The 23,409-nt window shown below is 31.1% G+C and overlaps 1 protein-coding gene and 1 long non-coding RNA gene across 2 annotated transcripts in view; one reads left to right on the top strand and one right to left on the bottom strand.

Moving 5' to 3' along the window:
* LOC127728454 (GATOR complex protein WDR24-like) overlaps positions 1-9,131 on the bottom strand; it is a 47,443-nt gene extending 38,312 nt beyond the window's left edge. The window contains exons 1-5 of the mRNA XM_052235838.1: positions 9,066-9,131; positions 5,190-5,276; positions 3,572-3,679; positions 2,601-2,717; positions 666-743 (exon numbers count right to left, since the gene is read on the bottom strand). Coding sequence (XP_052091798.1) covers positions 666-743; positions 2,601-2,717; positions 3,572-3,679; positions 5,190-5,232 — 346 coding nt within the window. The 5' untranslated portion in view covers positions 5,233-5,276; positions 9,066-9,131. The remainder of the gene's footprint in view (positions 1-665; positions 744-2,600; positions 2,718-3,571; positions 3,680-5,189; positions 5,277-9,065) is intronic.
* A 24-nt stretch (positions 9,132-9,155) lies between these two features.
* LOC127728489 (uncharacterized) lies at positions 9,156-15,062 on the top strand. The gene is made up of 2 exons (XR_007994136.1): positions 9,156-9,675; positions 12,588-15,062. It is a non-coding gene; the product is annotated as an uncharacterized LOC127728489 (long non-coding RNA).
* The last annotated feature ends 8,347 nt before the right edge of the window (positions 15,063-23,409 follow it).

Raw genomic sequence — 23,409 nt, 5'->3', positions numbered from 1 at the left:
ATTTGTGGACAAACAAACAAAAAAATTGCTTACACAATTGCATTATTAACTGAGGTTACTGTGAATATTTCACTGAAATTCAGTTTAGCTTTAGGTTTTAGACATTGTGGATAAAAGATTGCAACCCATTTTGTAGATCTGGGAGAGGACATAATTTGTTATGGAAAACCTCAAAATATTTTGGATGAATAAATGTAGTAGTTAGTGCAAAATGGCATGAGGTACTGTAGACTTGTTAAATTTAAGAGATTAGTTAATGAGTTTTGGATTTATAAAGCAAGCAAATTTTGTAGTTGAGGCAAAATTCATGTTGTGAAAGGGAATCCTAGAAATCATGCAGATAACACATTGAAATAAGTGCACAATTCTATTATGTACTTAATATTCCCTAAAATATGAAAGATATGAAGAGGAAACAGTCATAGTCTAAGGTTGTTTAAGAGATTACAATTTAGTATAGACACTTGTCTATTGATGATGTCCATAAATTGCCCTCTAGATTATATCAACCTATATCAAGAAATTTACATAGGGTGCAGTGTCATTTTCATATCAATATCAACTATAACATTTTAGTAATGATTTTGAGAGTACATTTTTCATCTTCTATACCATGTATACCAACTATTAATTCCTCTAACATTCATTTCTTATAATTATCTTACCTTGTTTACTTTTAGAAGGTTTATTCAAGTCCCATATAACAACTTTACCATTTGTAGCTGCAGAGGCTAGTATATTATCTGCAAAGTAAAAAACATACAGTTATTTGAGTAATTTGCAGGGAAAAGAATTCATATGTTGTGTCACTCTTACCAATAGCTTCCAAAAAATATTTGAGCCAGCTGGAAATTTGTTGTCTTATCCCAATTTTAATCCCTTAAGACTTGGTAACAAAGGATATTAAATAGACTTTTGATTCAAATTTGATTTTCGAATGTAAACTGTTAAATTGACAGTGCATAATTCAAAGTGTGCAACAGCAGCATATTAATATCTGCTTTAGACTCTCTATTTTTGCAAAATTAGGCTGTCAAAAAAGTATTTTTTCCTAATACTGGATGTTGACTTGACAATGATAAAACAAGAACCAGAGACAGATACAGATACGTAAAATCTGTGTACGTTTACAAAGCATGATAGAGTTTAAGTAGCTTTTTCAATGTTATTTCTTCAAGAAAATACTCGAAATGAATGCTAGATAATGGTATCAATGATAATTTTAGCATTTTTGAGAATTCGTATGCATAATCTAATCTCACACCTGCGCACATTTGTACGTCTAGTTCAAACTACCTGAAAAGACAAATTTTCGTTTAACACCTTTATTACTACCTTTCTAAATATTTCATCAAATCATATTTATATATGTATTTCTGATAATCTAAATCTCTTTTACTAAATTAAATAGACACAAACAGAGTCTCTGAAATTTAAGAAAATAACTTTAAATAGACCAATCAATGTCCAGTACATAATAATTTACCTGTTTTCTAAACAGGTAAATTTTAGCTGTTAGACAACTCATTAACCTCGATTGTAACTAGAGGGAATTAAAATAGGGTTTATCAAAATTATAGTAATTATTCATCATGTCACTTTTATGATCGGAAATGTGTGGTTGTTTAAGGCAAAAAGTCAGGTCAAAAAGATCGCATAAACTTCCAATTTTTTTTCTGAATTATGTTAAAATGGCAAACTCACTTGTCCATTTCAGGCTCGGCACAACAAGTCAAAAATATAATATATTGGTCAAGTCCGGACAATATGACAGTTTTGGAAGCGCTGATTCTTACATGTTGTCGCTGATGTTAGTGAAAGGAGTATATTGAAGAAGGGTTAGAATTGGCCTTAAGATTTTAATATTTTTAGGTTCTGGCCTATAACAACAAATTTTACAATGAAATAGTTGTAATAAAACTATTAATACAAAATACTTTTTTTTTGCCACATCACTAATTACGAAGTTATGCATCCTTAATTATGCACTATTTGTGTCATCTTTGGTTACAGAAAATTTTGATTTGAAGGTTGTAGCCAAGGTTTTCCTAAAGCTTTTAAGTTAGAAATATGCACAACATACTGTTTTCCAATGTCACCAAAATGTAGTGACTTTGGAGCCTATAATGTGTTTTAATGAAGAGATTTGTTTTACTTAGCAGTAAGGCTTTTGAAAAAGATCCATTTTAAGAATCAAGTTGTGACCTTTTTGATAATTTATGATAAAAATGAAATTTAAAGCCATATTTTGGTAAAAGTGAACCTTGTCCTTTTGTAGGGTGCTAAAAAAAATCTCAGACCTATGTTTCAACTATAGTTATAAAATTAGCAGAAAAACTTTAATGTTATATGAAAACACTTTTCATAGCTTTTCTATGAGTCCTATTCATCAAATAGTTCTCTTGTGAACTTTTATTTAATTGAAACTTAATGGAGTATGTACTTTAACCCAAATTAAAACGAGATAATTTTTTGCCACTATTTGGAGACAGATTTTAATAAGCAATGTTGTCCGTTTCTGAATCCTATTTCTTTATTCTGTACTGTTTTATATTGCACAATTTAATTTTTTGAACAAAATATTGTTTAAACTAACTTACCATCAATATGACTCCAAGCAACATCAGAGACACTAAAATCTAAATTCAGTTTACGTCCAACTCGAAGGTTAAATTTCTCTGTGAAATCATCTTCTTCTACAGTGTATATCTTAAAAACTAAAATTAATATTAGGAATCTTTTAATGATGTCTTATTTTTTGCTTTTAATGATGTCTTATTTTTTCTTTTAATGATGTCTTATTTTTATCATGCTATGCAGTTTTCTCATGTAAGGAAAGACAACAACAAAAAATCCTTGAGCAGTCATAATTGAACTTTTCACATGAGTGAAATATATCCACATCTTGGATTCATAATGTTTAGTTATGTTTTAAAGGTTATTAGCCTTTATTCAAGCTGCCATCTCCTGAATAAGTGCTTTGTTAGTGCTATAAATAATTATATTAGTTAATGGGTTGTTTAGTAGCAAAACCAACTATTTTTGCATTATGAATTCACTGATCATCTGTTGAAAAAAAAATTATTTCTGTAGACTTGGCAACTTGATGTTTTGGTCTTTTGTATGTTATCAACTTGCATATTTCATAGTTGTCTCCTCTGTTTGATGAGTAATGTACATTTTGATTAAAGATTAAACATTTCTGCAATTTGATTAAATCAATACCAGATTTTTGTGACTCTGCCGATTCAGAATGATAAATAATATCATCATGTTATCACAATAATGAATATCACTGTTCGAAATTCTCAGTAATTTACCCATTTCTAGTTAACATTATTGTTCAGGGGCCCGCAGAAGCCTGCCTCCGGGTATGGGATTTTCTCGCTGCTTTGAAGACCCATTGGTGACCTTGGGCTTCTATCTACTCTTTGGTCACGTTGTTGTCTCTTTGACACATTCCTTGTTTCCATTTTCTATTCTATATCAATTATTTAATTCATAAAGGCTTATTTATAGATGATACTGAAAATATTGAAACTTAGAGGAATAATTTCCCACTCATACATACCATTTCTACCTGCTACAACTACCCTTGAAAAATCTCTGTTGAGATCCATGGCATTGACAGCTCCTTCACAATTAATCCCATAGCTGTTATGTGGATTATTGATAGATACTAAAACAAAAAAGATATTTAACTAGCTTTAACTAACATTTGAAGCTTTTCAACACTAAAGATAGACTTCTTTTTTTCTCTCCATTCAAGTAAGAAATGTGTTCCAGTGCTGAATAAAAATTCGAATTATTTAACATATGATTTTTTTTTTAATCTGTAAATTTATTTTTTTGATACAATACATTACAAGACTTAAGGTACACAGACAAGGTTTAATTGTGTCGTCTTATATGCTTTAAAATTACACAAATATTATAGATTGTTTTACTTTCGACATCTTCTAGTATCAGGTCTATTGGTTACTCGTTAGGTCTTTGATGACTTACAAAGATTGAGCTGATGTACATTTCATCCATGGTAAGTGAGATATGTAATTTCTTCAATAATACACAAAATAATCACACTTTTCACCCAAGAACTTTCTTTTTGTCAAATTCTATTACATTCCTAAGCGTTTAAAATGTTTAAAAATTACTTCTCACAAAAATAAGAATAAGTGCACATTCACTTGCCATTGAAACTGGGAGATACAGTAAACCAAAAACTTTAGCAATGGAAAGATTTTGCAAAATCTTGTGGAGATAAAGTAGCAGATGAAGTGCACTTACTTTTATATTGTCCCCTATATAAAAACCTTCGAGAGAAGTTTGATATTTTCCAAAATTTGATTAAAGATGTTGATATAAAATCAGTAATCTATTTACTTAATCCAAATAATTTGGCTAAGGCCAAACAAATATGTAATTATTTGAGACAAGCTTTTGAAGTCGTGTCAGTTGTTTTACAAAAGTTGTGAAAGTACTATACAAAAAAAATTAGACTTTTAGTTAAATATATTATCATTCATTGTCATTAATTTTCTCGTGTTATGCATTGTTTGATTTACGTTATTTGACATGTTGTATATGTCATGTATGTTGTCAATGGGATTACGCAATTTATCATATGTGCTTTATCTAATAAAATATTTGAATTTAAAATGTTTGATGGTAAAGTTTGACGCCGTAACAGGACATATGATGTCATACTGGTATGTCACAAAATACAAGATCCAAGACTTGTGGAATTTTTTATTTAATAAAATGAGAATGTTTACAATAAGAGAAATAGGTTTAACAACTCGTGAGAATTGAATATGGCTTGATTTCAACTCTTGTTATTCAATTTAAATAGTAATAATAAACTCGCCACAGGCTCGTTAATTATCATATTGAAATTAAGTAACTCAAGTTGATATCAAGCGATATCCAATTCTCACTTTTGAAACCTATAAATATACATTTAGCTTTTTTTTTTAATACTTAAGAAAAATTTACCATGTAGCTAGGTTTAAGTTCCTTAGATATTCAACCTTAGAACTGAAAATACCATTTTTTTCTTTCTCAACACCAAATTCATTAATTAAACTCTTAATCTGTGTCAGCTGCAAATAACAATTTTATACAAACTTATCCTTTCAAAGATATATTGCATTTGCATATACACTATTTATTTTAAATTAGCTACATACCTCGGTCATGTACAGCTTTAGTGACATTATGCATAACTGACATTTTCTGTAGATGGCAACTATTTCATTCTGTTTCTCTGTTAATTTCTGTAATTATATATTAGAATCAACCAAATATTTTTGTTTTGACCTTTACAATTTTCATACATCTTTCTAGCACAAAACAGGCATCATTTTTGGCCCTTCGAATTCACAAATTAAAAAGTATTATTAATCTACCAAATAACTTCCTTGTCAAAAATATGTACTACCTTCTTGTGTGTTCTATCAAACGGGCCCAAATGAGTGGTAAATAGTTATAAAGTTTTAGAGATAAACTGAACCAAATACATCATGTTCCTGAGTCAACTACCAAATATGCACTCCCCCTGGAGCAGCTGGATACAACCGCAAAGGTCGAACTCTGAACAGTTGGGCAAGTATGGACACAATATTCAAGCTTGATACAGCTCTGAATCTGGATAGTGATTAAATATTTGACACATTATAGATTTCTGACATAGTATAAATGTGGTCAGATTACTTAAAAATTTGAAATTGGACATTTAATCTACTTAATGGTCCAATATCCAAAATCTGATTCCATGGTTAGATTCAGCATATAAAAAAAAAAACATGAATTCAAAGTTTAATTTTGGACCCTTTGGACCTTAATATGGACTAATTTGAAAACAGGGCCCAAAATATAAAATCTGAATGCACAGTTAGATTCAGCATATCACAGAACCACAAGAATTCAGTTTTTGATGAAGTCTAATTTTGGACCCTTTGGACCTCAATGTAGACCTATTCAAAAATGTCCAAATATCCAATATAGTAATACATGGTAAAAACCTCAAACAATTCAAGACTTTAAATTAATCCTCATTGAAATTGGTTAAAAGATTTGTATTTATTTTCAATTGAGATTTCTTGCTGTTATGCAATACTTTGCTGTTGCACAATACTTAGTAAATCTGTTTACAAACTAAGTATAATAATTTACACACCCTGTTTGGTGTGTATCTCCTGCCATATCAGTATTTGTTGTTTCTTTATATAGATCAGAAATAATTTAAGTTAGAACCAGCTTAGCCAGTATTAAAAAAGTATTTTTTTTGGCCCCTATTTGTCCTCAACGATTAAAGCCACAACCCACAAAATAGACCCCAACCTTCTGTGTGTGGGTATGGAACTTTGTGGTACAATTTCACAGAGATCCATTGACTGATACTTAAGTATTTGTCAGGAAACCAGAAAAACCTTGTTCCTCCCCCCCTTTTTGCCCCTTATTCCTTAACGGTTTGAGCCATAACCCCCAAAGTCAAACCCAACCTTCCCTTTGTAGAATGGAACCTTGTGTTTCAATTTCATAGAGATCCATAGACTAATACTTAATTAATTGTCCATTTTCCGTCCTTTTTTGCCCTTAATTACTGAATGGTTTGGGCCATAACCCCCAAAGTCAATCCCAACCTTCCCTTTGTGGTATGGAACCTTGTGGTACAATTTCATAGAAATCAATACACTTATACACAAGTTATTGTCCAGAAACTAGAAAAATGCCTTTTTTGGTCCCTTTTTGACCCCTAATTCCAAAACAGTTGGGACCATATCTCCCAAAATCAATCCCAACCTTCCTTTTGTGCTTAAATTTCATAGAGATCCATTCACTTATACTAAAGTAATTGTCCGGAAACCAAATGTCTTCGGACGACGACGACGACATGATAGCAATATATGAATGCAAATTTTTTGCAGTTGTATAAAAACCCATTTGAATTAACTTTGTTATATTTAGTTTTTGTTTTGCTTACTCATGTAATTTCAGGTGAAGATATTCAGAGCAGATGCTCGAGTTCAGTAATGGTTAGTGTTCAAATTTTTCTATTTAATCATATTATTATAATATGTTTGTCAACATCAGATCATGTCAAAATGTTTTATTATTAGATTAAGGGGAGAAAATTACAATAACAGCTTAGTTCATTTAGGCAATGTAAATTCTTGATCATGTTGATTGCCTGAGAAAAATTTCTTTCAAGAGGGAAAAGAAATTTGTTTATATTGAAAATAATAAAAATAATAATAAAACAACATTGACTTAAAAAAAAAACACCAAATCCCTGTCATATGTTATAGATTTTTTTTTAATTAAAGTTGAAAAACTGTTTGCATCAAAAATAAACACATGTCCCTTCACAAGATGAATGAACAGTGTCCTTGTAGTAATTATTCCACCTTTTTTAGATTATGTGATTTATAAATTGATATTTTTATTATAGATAAAATACTGTTTGATTTTTATCATTTAATGTGAAATGATTAATGCTTTATATAACTTATTATAAGAGATTTATGTTCATGTTTATTCTTTTGTCTAAAAAGACATATATATTTTATATTTTATTTTACACTGTCTTGATTTGTAAATATTTATTTGGTATATATTGTCTTGTAAGTCAGATGTTTGGCTGGATATTGATTGTTTTGTTATGTACGTATATTGTGTATGAATTCTTTTTATTGCAATCAATATGTGACACTTTAATAAACAAATCTATATAAATTTATATTCCATTTTCAGTCATTTTTCCAGTTGTATAAATATATACATGTTGCATATTCTTTAATCATGTATCATATGTAAACCATGTTAATTATATTGTTAACAAAAAGTATATAACCAATTATTTTTCTAGCAATCTGAGCTAAGGGTAGCAAATGTAATTAGTGTCATCTACTAATCAACATCAAAGACATTTGTTGTTTGATATGCAATCAGTGGCACCTGCCAATCTTTAATGACACAGGATTCAGTCTGCATTATCCATATATATTTGAAGCTAAATGTGTCCAGTGCATCATTGTGTGAAAACTAAATGGTTTGTTATATCAGGTATGTACATGTATTGTAACATAAAGTGCTCAATTCTTCAAATTTCCAATAGACAAAGAATCTTGTTTAACTATTTAAAAGGAGATTTTTTTTACCATTTGATATTTTCCTTGAGTGAGGGGACAAGACATTTTTTTCTGCTTGCGCATATTTATCATATATATTCAGTCATTGCTAGGAAACAGTACTTATTCTTGAAGACAATACTGTATTTATGTTTTTTATTTCATGTAAAACAAAACAAAATTGTTGGTATGAATTTTTGTTTTAAATCTGACTTTGGAAAGATTATTCATATTTGAAATGTGATGGCATCTATTTTCAAAATATTACTACAAACCTCCCACTTAATATGATTGCACATGAAATTTCAAATATCATATGCCAAGCTTGCAAGAATCTCTGAGCAGTAACAATTTATCTATCCTGGCATAAAGGCACACTTTCTGCTTTGTGTCAGTCAGACAATGAGCAAAGCCTCCAAAAGACTATTTTTTATATCAATTTGTACCACTGATCACTATTGAAATTGGTTAGTTATGCCAAAATTATATTATCAAACAATTGGGAAAAGTTTTATTGCATGGGTGAAAAATATGATGACAATACCATTTTACGTATACTTTCACATTTTATGCAAAATGACTATTGAATAAGAAACAAAGATATTCCTTTAATTATTTCTGTAAACATTTGTACATTAGCATCATAACAAGGAATTGCACAGTACCAAAACCTTTCAATATTGGTAGGGATATATTTGTTCGTGTGTCAGAACCACAGGCACTTGTTTCTATCCCTGGGAAGGTCGACTATCCATATATTATATAGAAACAAGTACCTGTGGTCAGAACACATTATCATATATACGTATATCTTATTTGCTTCTTTGAAATATGTTTCATGTAAAATGTTCTTTTAATAAGGTAAAGACTAGTTTAGAATACATTTTTGTTTGCTTTCTCTTTTCAAGGTTCAGTAACGTAAGACATACTGACCTAATCTTCTTGGCAGAGGATACTTTCACTTTGTGGAAAAAAACACCTGGTGGGTACTACGTCATCAAATTCTGTGCTGTAAAAGTTAGTCCGTTTCCGGTTGTAGCTGATTTCGGAGTTAAGTACAAGGGGGAAATAATTACCAGAAATGAGTTTCAAAGCACCTCAGAGATCCCCCTTTCATAGAAACTCTCCAAATCATACGTATTGTAATGACCAAGGGCGCACAACCTTCAATGGTCATCAAGTGTCAGCTAACAGCGCAGGCGCTTTACCAGCGTGGGGGAGTCCTGCTGTAAGTTGTAGTCCAAGAGGCAACAGACCACAGAGAACTCCCTATAACCAGTACAGTCCTCGAGGAAATGACTTCTCACACAATTCACAGTTTAACAACAGTCCTAGAGGAAACAGTGCACAAAATAAACCCTATAATATGAGTCCTAGAAATAATTCATCTAGCACACCAAGTACAACACACAATAAATTTTCTAGTCCAAATGATGTCTTTAAAACTCCACAGTCACCTCTAAACAGAAGTTATTCATCACCAGGAGCATATAACAGTTTCAATAGTAGTGGGAAAAGATCTTACAATCAACGTTTTCAGCAGGTATATATATATTGTTTTCAAGATTTATCTGCACTGAACAACCTCTTAATTATCATTTTGTTGCCAATGTTGGGTTTGTCTTTTCAAGGTTGAGTAACAAAAAGGAATACTGAAAGGCCAAGGATTTATTTAGTAAGTATCTTGCTATATAAATCCTTGGTAAGGCTATTTTAATTTTTGCTGTGATTTACATATAAATAAGAAGATGTGGTATGAGTGCCAATGAGACAACTCTCCATCCAAGTCACAATATAAAAAGTAAATTACAGGTCAAAGTATGGCCTTCAACACAGAGCCTTGGCTCACACCGAACAGCAAGCTATAAAGGGCTCCAAAATGACTAGTGTAAAACAATTCAAACAGGAAAACAAACGGTCTAATCTATATAAAAAACGAGATTGTCATGATTTTTATGATGTGGAAAAACTTTGATCAGTCTAAAAATATTGTTCACAAAAAATTTATACTTTATTGGTTAAAAAAAATTAACATCATTTAAACAGATGTAAAAAATGTCAGTAACTGTGAAGTCTTGTAAAAGATTTAGAGTCAAAATATTAAGGTAAATTAAAAAAAAAACTCTGTTTATGATAAACTAGAAAACATAAACTATCATCAACAACTCAATAATTTACTTGAAATCAGACATCACATTCATAAATAGGAATAAAAGTCTTGGCAATGAGCTACTGATTTTTGGTCTAGCAAGTTCATTTTAAGATGTAAATATGTCATGAAAAAGAAGTTCCTTCATTATATATGTTCCAAGTGGAAGAAATATTCTGGTATTTACTGTACCATACTAGATATACCAAACATACTCAAAATGTTGACTGAGCAGTATACCAAAAACAAATTGGACTATACTTGAAAACTTTTTAAATCTAAAAAATAACTCAACTTATTTATGTTGCATTTGACGTGGCGAAGAACTAGCCAGCATTTATTCTGGTATAATCTGACATTATGTGACGATACATATTTATACAATACAACAATAGCAAATAATAAATTAGGCTAACAGTAATGCCCATCTAGATTTTAGAAATAAATGTTCAAGATTCTATTACTTGAATCTTTTATTACCTCTGTCATTAGAGATGAATGCCTCCCCCCCCCCCCCCTTTCCCCCAAGGAAAAACCATAAAAAATAATTTTGGTCGAGGTAATGCGGACACCATTTCCAGAGAAAGCGCCATGTCCTGCGCTAAAAAAATGAATACAAAAATAATCAGTCACTAGTTATAACTATATATACAAGTCTAAATTGAAAACAACGTTCAAACCTATGATTGCGTTGGATAAAAACCGCAATTTTTATACGTGTGCATGCAAAACAAATTTCTTGTTAGAGGGGTCTAAATACAACACAAACAACATTTTCCAAAAGACCAAAAATGTGAAAAAGTATATTTTAACAAAACGCATTTGACTAATAGGTCGAACAACAAATGTTCTTAAACCCTGCTGACTGCCAATGGCGATTGCCAAATAAACGGATCACTGATGTAATAAATGGACCTTAATTATAAATTTAATACTTAACAGAAACCAATAAACTTGCGGCAAAGATGGTATACTGCAAACATAAGGTGCAAAGGTTTTTGTACACCATATCCGAATTTCGACAATTAATGTCTCTTCAGTGATGTTAGGAATCGAAACGGTATTTTGAAAGCCATACAATTAACTTCAATTTAGGATAGACTCTTGAATTTTGATGAGTCAAAATAGGATGAACGGATCATATAAACCTGAAGGCAAATATAATACAAGCCCAAACGAAAAAATATAAACAAGTCTAAATTGAAAACAACGTTCAAACCTATGATTGCGTTGGATAAAAACCGCAATTTTTATACATGTGCATGCAAAACAAATTTCTTGTTAGAGGGGTCTAAATACAGCACAAACAACATTTTCCAAAGACCAAAAAAGTAGAAAAGTATATTTTAACAAAACGCATTTGACTAACAGGTCGAACAACAAATGTTCTTTAACCCTGCTGACTGCCAATGGCGATTGCCAAATAAACGGATCACCGATGTAATAAATGGACCTTAATTATAAATTTAATACTAAACAGAAACCAATAAACTTGCCGCAAAGATGGTATACTGCAAACGAAAGGTGCAAAGGTTTTTGTACACCATATCCGAATTTCGACAATTAATGTCTCTTCAGTGATGTTAGGAATCGAAACGGTATTTTGAAAGCCATACAATTTACTTCAATTTAGGATAGACTCTTGAATTTTGATGAGTCAAAATAGGATGAACGGATCATATAAACCTGAAGGCAAATATAATACAAACCCAAACGAAAAAATATAAACAAGTCTAAATTGAAAACAACGTTCAAACCTATGATTGCGTTGGATAAAAACCGCAATTTTTATACATGTGCATGCAAAACAAATTTCTTGTTAGAGGGGTCTAAATACAGCACAAACAACATTTTCCAAAAGACCAAAAAAGTGAAAAAGTATATTTTAACAAAACGCATTTGACTAACAGGTCGAACAACAAATGTTCTTAAACCCTGCTGACTGCCAAACCTATGATTGCATTGGATAAATACCGCAATTTTTATACGTGTGCATTCAAAACAAATTTCTTGGTAGAGGGGTCTAAATGTATATATAAATATATTTGTCTGTCTTATATACTGTTACAATGTACTTGCTAAGGGATAAAATGTACTTTTTTTATACTGATGCGGTGTTATTTAGGACTGATAAAATATTCTGTAATTATGGTAATAAGTTGTTTGGAAACTCAATTTTGTGGCTGCTATTTAGACGTATTATAATTATGTAATTGATTCCTTATTATTTGTCCAGTGTAAACTGATTTGATTGATGATCTTCCGTGTGAGATGTAAAATTAATCTGAAATTTTAACACTTTACAGAATTCAAGACGTGGCGGAATTTTTACACAAAGAGGTGGCAGTTCCATAGAGAACTATTATCATTATAGTATGATTGAAGACCCATGGAAAAACACACCCCCAGTACCTGTAACAACAAGGTCTTGATAAAGAAAGTATTTTATTCAAAATGTTCCTTTGCTTGGGTTTTTAGATAGGCAGCAGGCCTGTAATTGTGTCAAACATCTGTCACATAGTTGCATTAACCTTGATGAAGCAAAAACATAATATCTAGTGTATAGTTTGGAGAAAAAAAAGAGAAAAGTAAACACTATGAATATTCCATCATTTTATGAGTTGAATAGCTAGGAATTAACAGGCAGCTGAATTTTACTATTTTATTAGAAAATTTATATTGTTTTATAAAACTGAAGAATAATTTTGTTGAAGACATGAAAATATTGAACTTTTAGCTGTAAAATGTATTTTATATTTATATGAAAATTTAAATTGTTATCATTCAGGTTGTTTTTATAATAAACTACATGTATAACACTAAGCATATGTAATTGATTTTGATACTAAAATTTTCATTGATGTTTAATGTGTTGGAAATTTTTAATTTCTTTTAAAGCTTTAGTAAAATTTCACATATTCGGGTACTATAATGTCTGACAAGATTTTGTGAGATCGATGAAGCTGGTCTTAAAATGATCAAATTGCATTTTTATGATTCTTTTTTGAGGAATGCACTGTTTTGATATTGAACACATTCTCTGTAAAGAACAGGCAAATTAAACCTTTCATACTTTTTGTGTCATTGATGAAACTATATGAACTCATCCAGTGTCAAGTTTCATGTTCTGCTACTTCGTCAAAATTATCTCCCCATTAGGCATTACACCACCTAATTTTTCAATCGTAAAAACTAGAAGCCATTGTAGGGATGATGTGCTGTAAATTTAGCTCTTTAAAACAGATAAATGTATCCACATAAAAACAGATAAATGTATACACATAAAAACAGATAAATGTATCCACATAAAATCATGAACCTTACATGACTATTGTATTTTAAAAGACAAATGTATCTAATAGCTATTAAACATCATTTAATGTACATTTAGGCCTTTCGTCAACTTAAAATTATTTTGTCTAATTGGTTGTCATGGGGAATTTTGATGTAAACAATTATCAAACCAAAGGTAGTGCTAGGATAACAAAAGTCTATACATCTGTAATCCTTATTGGCAAAGTTTCCAATATCTCATATTAAAGCAAAGTTAGGTGATAGAAATGGTAGGGTTTCAAATGTCTATAAAATTATTGGCATTATAGAGCAAATTGACCCTCTTAAAGCTTTAATTTATTAAATATTATTACAATAATACATTGTACATATGTATTTATAGCAAAATCATTTCTTAAAATACTGCAACAACTTTCATTCTGATTAAATAAGTGGAATTGTCATAAAGTGCGTTTAACTGAACCATGGTATAGCAAATATTCAATTCCCTCACAAAATCTTATAATACATGCTGTAAAAATGTTACATAAATATATATTTATCTGTTTTATGTTTTAACCAGGCTTTGTTGTTAACCAAAAAATTTGATTTTGCTTTTTCTGCAAATTACATGCAGAACTGAAAGAACTTTTACTCTTTATTTTGCATTTTTGTTTCAAATATCTTCACCTTTGAAATAACTGAACCAATTTTGAACAAAGTTGACAGAGTTTAGATTTTTTGTGAAAGTATTACAATCATTTAATTTAACCAGCATTATTTCATGACTTAAAATTAAGATTGAATAAAGTTTTAATATGCACATAATAGATTGATTGATAGGTGTTGCCTATCTTGAAAACTGTGTTTGATAGGAAAAATCTGACAAAAGCAGAAGTGCTTGTAAATCCATAAAAAAATGTCATATGTTTTCTTGTATTCATTGCCCTATAATGATGGTTTTTCATTAACTCTAGCATTTTTTTAATATAATCTTGTGAATAATAATTGATAAAGATGTCCTGAAGAACAGTTGTAATTTTTGCATGCATAAATCCCAGAAGCAGCATGTTTGTCTGCCTTTGCAACTGCTTTCAAATTCACAAAGCTGATTTGAAGACATTAGTTATTAATTTTCCATAAATTTTGGAAACCTATCATTTGCAAAGTTGGGAAATTAAACACACGCTATTTGCACTATTATCTCCCCCTACTTCTGTATTGTATGCCTTATATAGAAAAGTTAAGATTATTTATTTGTCTATTGAAATGAAGTCAAAATTTGCATTGTGCATTCAACATGTTTGAATGAAAGAGATGTCTATATTATGCTTAAATGTCGAGATAATATGTCAATGCAGTGGTTTGGACTATATTTTAAAAAAATTACACAATTTATTATTGCTATAGATATCAAAATTCTTGTTACCATGGTTACTATGTAACGGATTTTTTCAGTTGAAATATGCAAACACTGTTAAGAATTAAGAAATAAAAATAGAAATACATCATTTTCACCTCATGATTATGCCAAATAAAATTATTAGTCCAAACAAGGGGAAATAACTATGTTTGAACTTTTTTATTAATAAAAATTATATGATGTGATATTTTAACAAATGTTAAAATCAGTAACAAAAACAAAGAGGAAATTTTGTGCCACTTTATGAGATACCCATGTTATTTTGAAGAACTTATAAATGGTAAATTTAAGCATAGTTTAAGTTGGCTAAAGTATGTCAATTTAAAAAAAAAACTTGATTGCAGTATGTCAGTGCATTTTTTCAAACATGTTGTGGTAGGCTCCTTGCGAAGTTTGGGCCAGTCAGTCCTAATACAGATTTTTATCCATGTGTTTCTATGTATATTTTATACTGAGCAAATTTCAAAATTTTGAGTCCCAAGTGAAGTGGCAAGTGTAGGAAGTTATCCATAATGATTGAGACCATAAATCATGATGTGACAAAAATAGTTTCAATCAAATTTGCCAATGGGACCCTAAAGACTGTGTATTTTCAAATTTTAAACCCACAGATCTTTGGACAAACAGTAATAAAGACTTGACAGATTTAAATGCCTGCTTACAGTAGAAGAGGGGCATTATGTTTTCAGGTATGTGGGTCTGTCCGTCCATTAGTCTGTACATCTATCCCATATCAGGTTAAATTTTATGTTTATAATAAGTTAAAGTTTTGTTCAGGGTAGTTTGTGGACATAACAACTTGAAACTTAGTACAAATGTTCATTATTGGGTGAGCTGTTTAATATAATATATTAAGGTTTTGAGCAAAATATCATGGTTCTTTGAATATGGAAATGTGATAGTACCAGAAGAGCAAGGTGTCCTGTCGAAAAAAATTCTTCATTCATAGGATATATGTAAACAGAATATTTCTGGCATTTTACAGAATTTTTTTATGCCCCCACCGTAGCGGTGGGGGCATTAAGTTTTACCCTTGTCCGTCTGTACGTACGTACGTCCGTCCGTACGTCCCGAAATTGGTTTCCGTTCTCTAACTTGAGTTTGCCTCAACCAAATGTTATGAAACTTATACACAATGCTTATTACCACAAAATACAGATCAAGTTTGAATTTTGGTGGCGTCACTTTAACCGTTCTAGAGTTATGCCCCTTTATAAATGGAAAAATTGTAAAATTTTTAGTTTCCGTTCTCTAACTTAAGTTTGCCTCAACCAAATGTTATGAAACTTATACACAATGCTGATTACCACAAAACACAGATCAAGTTTGAATTTTGGTGGCGTCACTTTAACTGTTCTAGAGTTATGCCCCTTTATAAATGGAAAAATTGTAAAAATTTTAAGTTTCCGTTCTCTAACTTAAGTTTGCCTCAACCAAATGTTATGAAACTTATACACAATGCTTATTAGCACAAAACACAGATCAAGTTTGAATTTTGGTGGCGTCATTTTAACTGTTCTAGAGTAATGTCCCTTTATAAATGGAAAAATTGCAAAATTTTTATTTTTCTTCTTAATATCAAGTTATTTTTAAAATTGGAGTTATCTTCCTTTGTCCATGATTATAGTTGAATCAACTACAATCAATTCTTTATACAATGCAATGTTTAATTTTGACTTGCACTGATAAAACACAGATCTAGTTGAATTTGGGTAGTGTCACTTTAACCATTATTGAGTTATGCTCCTTTATAAATCGAAAGATTGCAAAATTTTTAGTTTCCATTCTGTAACTTAAGTTTGCCCCAACCAAACATTATGAAACCTATACACAATATTCATTACCACAAAACTAAGATCAAGTCCAAATTTTTTGTGTCCGTTTTCTAACTTTAGTATGCCTCAACCAAATGTTATGAAACTCATACACAATGCATATTACTACATAATACAGATTAAGTACGAAATAAGGTGCTGACACTTTTACCATTCTTGAGTTATGTCCCTTTATAAACATAAAAATTGCTGAAATTTTTAGTTTGTCTCAACCAAATGTTATGAAACTTATACACAACGGTTCTAGAGTTATGCATGTTTACAAATAGAAAAATTGCTGAATTTTTAGTTTCTGTTCTCAACTTAAGTTTGCCTCAACCAAATGTTATGAAACTTAAACACAATGCTTATTACCACAAAACTCGGATCAAGTTCAAATTTGGGTAGCGTCACTTTTACTGTTCTTCAGTTATGTCCCTTTATAACTATATGATATGCAAGCAGGGGCATCATCTGTGTCCACATGTGGACACTATCCACATATATTTTGTAATTTTTTTATTTTTCATGATGAAACATGTGAAATTACATATTACAGTATTAGACACAAATTGTAAAAAATTGAGTAAGATTGATCAAGTCATAAAGATATAATAAGATATAAATATTACAATTGATTTCGTTAATTAAAAGCTGCTTCTAACAAATGCCACTTCTGATCCATTTTTATAAGACCGCAAAAAATTTGGTATCACGTCCTCTTCCGAAGACATTTGGTTTCCGGACAATAACTTTAGTATTAGTAAATAGAAATCTATGAAATTTAAACATAAGGTTTATAACCACAAAAGGAAGGTTGGGATTGATTTTGGGGGTTATGGTCCCAACAGTTTAGGAATTAGGGGCCAAAAGGGGCCCAAATAAGCATTTTTCTAGTTTCATGACAATAACTTGTGGAACAGTGTATGGATCTCTCTGAAATTATACCACAAGTTTCCATACCACAAAGGGATGGTTTGGATTGGCTTTGGGGGGGTTATGACTCAAACCATTTAGGAATTAGGGGCAAAAAAGTGAGAAAAAACACGGGTGTCCTGGTAAATGGACAATTACTTAAGTACAAATTACAGTGTAAGGGAGGTAATTCAAACACAAATTTGAATTACCTCCCTTACACTGCTTTTAAATTATTTATTAAGAATTTTTGTATTGTCTTGAGGTGATTAGCTGTCAATTCATTTTTAGAAGTTACTATTTTAATAATTTTAAAAATGCTGATTAAGGTAAATTAATTTTAGCTATGATTATGTATGTCATTTTCTATTTTAAGACTTTTATGATGTATTTAAATGGGTTATTATGGTTGCAAACTCCATTGGAAATTTGAATTGAAAAATATGACCATGACTGAGGGAAATAATTTTCTTTTGAAAAAGGGGGGGGGGGGGGGGTAAAAAAATTTGGGGGGGGGGGGTACAAAAAAATTGGTGGGGGGGTCAATTTTTTCTCCTCAAGATTTCAGAAATCAAAAAGAAAATCCTTCATTTTTTTTTTTTTTTTTGAAAAAAGGGGGGGAGGTCAATTCGCAACAGCATAGTGTATTGCACAAAAGCAAAAAATTGAATATAAATTCAAATCATATAACCAATTCTAAGTTCTTTGACTACAATTATTCTGTGTCAGAAACCTTTTATGTGTCAAATATTGAATTACAATCCAAATTCAGACCTGTATCAAGTGCCAATATTGTGTCCATTTTTGCCCCAACTGTTCAGGGTTGGACCTCTGCGGTCGTATCCAGCTGCGCTCAGCGAAGCAATTTATTACAGAGTATATTTCTATATTAATCCAATATTTTGTGGGCAATATGTTCTTACATCTACATTTGTATATATAGTATTTAAATAACAACAAAATATTATTAACTGTTTTACAGTTGACAAAATCCTCAGACACACCTAAAATGACTTCTTTTTCACTGAAAGGCAAGAGAATGTCATAATTTTTAATCCAGTCTATAATGGATAGCCAGAAATTTTGTGTAACATTACATTCCCAAAAAATGTGAAAAATATTTTCTCTAATTTCTGAACAAAATATATAGTTCAGTTTCTTTTAATTTACATTTCAATAAAAATGAATAACATGGTAGAATCCTATGAACAATCTTAAAACGAAATTCTGGTTATAATAAAAGGCATGGAATAAATAGTATTCCAATCTTCAATCTGTATATTTAAATCTATTTCCCATTTTACAGAATTGGTTGATTTTGAGATCCTAACATTCACTTATTCCACATTTAAGATGACATATTTCAACCACAATGAATACTTCTAGCAAAGGTAATCACAATTGGATAAAATTAATGAATTTTACTGTTGACCCCTGTGAGACTTGCATTACAAAAATTAAAAAAACAAAAATATCGAAATCCATTGAATATTCAAAACAGAAAGTTTTTTGCCTATTGTTCTCAGAATGCCATGAAAGAAATTTTTTGTGCTATCATTCAAAAAGGTACAAAGGGTATGGTTATTGTGTTGTGCATTTTATTATGGCCACAGGGCAAAATGTTGGGAGGGAGGGCAGACATAGTGTTTTACCCCTGTCCATCTGTCCAACATGGAGTATATGGGTTGTCCCGCCAACTCCTACAGTTTTCCAGAAAATAGTTTTATTTTATTTAGATGGTTAGTACATATACTAAAGGTGTGAATATTGTCAGGATTTTAATTTTCTTTAAATTTTCACATATGACAGGTTGTTGAATTTTGTCTTTTTTGGCGAAATTGGACATGCTGAGTATATTGTTTGTCCAGCTACTCCTACAAGCTAAAACTTTAATCATGCTAGTGTTCATACAAAAATTATTGCAGAGGCATGAAATGTGTCTACTGGTAAAAAGACACAACCCTTTTAAGTTGTCCTCCAACATCACTGTTTTTAAACCAGTGGAGGCATCATCTTTGTCTACATGGCAATGCTTGTATATTTACTATTCTAATTAAGCAAGCATAAATTTAGAGAAATAAAATAATGCTTTTCGATAAAATGTACTTGCCCAAGACTTTCAATACTTGGTTATGGATCCAAATACTCTTAAAAAAAATTCCTGAAACAACAAGATAGACTGTTGTATAAAAGCTATATGTACACTGCAGAGAAACTTTTGTAGTCTTTTGCAAGCCATTTCTGAAAACCGGAATTGAACTCTTAAATCTTAATTTGATACAAAGTATGACTTTAATAAGTTTTTCATCACCTTGCTGAAAAGATTTTTCAATATTTTTTTTGTGTATGGATCTAACATTCACTAAGATGGTTCGGACTTTGATATATACAGGTAAATGAGCACTTTAGATAGATGAGTTTGCTTATTTCTGACTTTATTATCTGATTGCATACAAAACAATCTTTATATACTATAAGACTTTTACAATGTTCTATTAATTGTTTAGAGGAGAAATAACTAGTAATTTCAAGGTGCCAATAGTCAATGTCACTCAATAACATCATTAAATAGCTTGTAGGCATGACAGATCTTGGATTTTGCATGTAAAAGCCATCTTCATAAATAATGCTGGATCTTAAGTGGATGAAACTAATTTATTTCCAAAATAAAAGGTAAAGATCACAGTATTGAAGGATGCAAAAAGCTTTAAAGCACAAAGGTTGTTTTTTTGTCGAGCCTGCGACTGCTGTCGCAGAAAGCTCGACATAGGGATAGTGATCTGGCGGAGGCGGCGTTAACTTACTTCTTAAAAGCTTAATATTTCAGAAGGTAGAAGACCTGAATGCTTCATACTTTGTATATAGATGCCTTATGATATGAAGTTTCCGTCTGTCATATGTTCATTGTCCTTGACATTTTTATACAACGGCAAAAATTAAAAAAATTTTGGTCGTATATTGGTATCACGCCGTCCGAAGACGGATGATTTCCGGATAATAACTTTAGTGTAAGTTAATAGAAATCAATAAAATTTTAACACAAGGTTTATAACCACAAAAGGAAGGTTGGGATTGATTTTGTGGGTTTTGGTCCCAACAGTTTAGGAATTAAGGGCCAAAAAGGGGCACAAATAAGCATTTTTCTTTGTTTTCGCACAATAACTTTAGTATAAGTAAATAGAAATCTACGAAATTTAAACACAAGGTTTATGACTACAAAAGGAAGGTTGAGATTGATTTTGGGAGTTTTGGTCCCAACAGTTTAGGAATTAGGGGCAAAAAGGGTCCAAAATTAAACTTTTGTTTGATTTCATCAAAAATTGAATTGTTGGGGTTCTTTGATATGCCGATTCTAACCGTGTATTTAGATTCTTAATTTTTGGTCCTGTTTTCAAATTGGTCTACATTAAGTTCCAAAGGGTCCAAAATTAAACTTAGTTTAACTTAGTTTGATTTTAACAAAAATTGAATTCTTGGGGTTCTTTGATATGCTGAATCTAAACATGTATTTAGATTTTTGATATTTGGGCCCCTTTATCAAATTGGTCCACATTGAGTTCTAAAGGGTCCAAAATTGAACTTTATTTGATTTCATAAAAAATTGAATTCTTGGGGTTCTTTGATATGTTGAATCTAACCATGTATTTAGATTTTGGATATTGGACCATAAAAGGTGAATGTCCAATTTAAATTTTTTTAAGTTCTTAGACCACATTCATTCTGTGTCAGAAACCTATTCTGTGTCAACTACTTAATCACAATCCAAATTCAGAGCTGTATCAAGCTTGAATGTTGTGTCCATACTTGCCCCAACTGTTCAGGGTTCAGACCTCTGCGGTCCTATCAAGCTGCGCCCTGCGGAGCATCTGGTTTTTTATATGACCGCAAAAAAATTTTTGTGGTCTATATTGGTATGACGTTGGCGTCGTCGTCGTCATCGTTGTCGTCTGGCATCGTCCGGCGTCGTCCGAAGACACATTGGTTTTCGCACAATAACTTTAGTTTAAGTGAATGGATCTCTGTGAAATTTTACCACAAGGTTCAATACCACAAAAGGAAGGTTGGGATTGATTTTAGGGGTTATGGTACCAACAGTAAAGGATTTAGGGGCCAAAAAGGGGCCAAAAATAAGCATTTTTGTAACTTCCAGACATAACTTGTGTGTTAGTGTATGGATCTCTCTAACATTGTACCACAAGGTTCCATATCACAAAAGGAATGCTGGGATTGATTTTGGGGGTAATTGCCTCAAAATTTTAGGAATTAGGGGCCAAAAAAGGGGCAAAAAACAAGCATTTTTCTAGTTTCATGACAATAACTTGTGTGTAAGTGTATGGATCTTTCTGAAATTGTACTACAAAGTTCCATATCACAAAGGGAAAGCTGGAATTGAGTTTGGGGGTAATTGCCGAAACCTTTAGGAATTGGGGGCCAAAAAGGGGCCAAAAATAAGCATTTTTCTAGCTTCCAGACAATAACTTGTGTTCAAGTGTATGGATCTCTCTGAAATTGTACTGCAAGGTACCATACCACAAAGGGAAGGCTGGGATTGAGTTTGGGGGTGATGAATCATAAGGGGGTTCAAAAAATTGGGGGGGGGGGGGGTTTATCCTTTTTTTCCTTTTTTTCCTTTTTTTTTTTCTTTTAAAATTTTCCATTTTAAGTTGGTTATTTCTGATTTATATTTAAAAGCAAATAATAATGATATGGTAGGAGATACACACCAAACAGGATGTGTAAATTATTATATAATAAGTATTGTGCAATAGCAAGAAATTTTCAATTGCACAGTATTGCACAATAGCAAGAAATCTTCAATTGCACAGTATTGCGCAATAGCAAGAAATCTTCAATTGCACAGTATTGCACAGTAGCAAGAAATATCCAATAGCACAATATTGCGCAATAGCAAGAAATTGTCAATTGTACAGTATTGCACAATAGCAAGAAATATTTAATTGCACAGTATTGTGCAAAAGAAGATACTTCTTATAAATTGCTTATTTCTTTACCAATTTCAATGGGGTTTTATTCTTGAATTCTTGGGGTTCTTTAATATTCTGAATCTAACCGTGTATTTAGTTTTTGGATTTTGGGCCCTGTTTTTAAATTGGTCCACATTGAGGTCCAAAGGGTCCAAAATTAAACTTTGTTTGATTTCATCAAAAATTGAATTATTGGGGTTCTTTGATATGCCGAATCTAACCGTGTATTTAGATTCTTAATTTTTGGTTCCGTTTTCAAATTGGTCTACATTAAGGTCCAAAGGGTCCAAAATTAAACTTAGTTTGATTTTAACAAAAATTGAATTCTTAGGGTTCTTTGATATGCTGAATCTAAACATGTATTTAGATTTTTGATTATGGGCCAAGTTTTCAAGTTGGTCCAAATCAGGGTCCAAAATTAAACTTTGTTTGATTTCAACAAAAATTGAATATATGGGGTTCTTTGATATGCTGAATCTAACCATGTATTTAGATTTTTGATTTTTGGGCCCCGTTATCAACTTTGTCCACATTGAGGTCAAAAGGGTCCAAAATTAAACTTTGTTTGATTTCATCAAAAATTGAATTCTTGGGGTTCTTTGATATGCTGAATCTAACCATGTATTTAGATTTTGGATATTGGACCATAATAGGTGAATGTCCAATTTAAAATTTTTAAGTTCTTAGACCACATTCATTCTGTGTTAGAAACCTATGC

Source organism: Mytilus californianus, unplaced genomic scaffold (assembly GCF_021869535.1).
Source record: "Mytilus californianus isolate M0D057914Y unplaced genomic scaffold, xbMytCali1.0.p SCAF_2, whole genome shotgun sequence".
In the NCBI taxonomy this organism is placed as follows: Eukaryota; Metazoa; Mollusca; class Bivalvia; order Mytilida; family Mytilidae; genus Mytilus; species Mytilus californianus.
The sequence above is the reverse complement of the archived record's forward strand: the minus strand, read 5'-3'. Positions and strand labels throughout refer to the sequence as shown.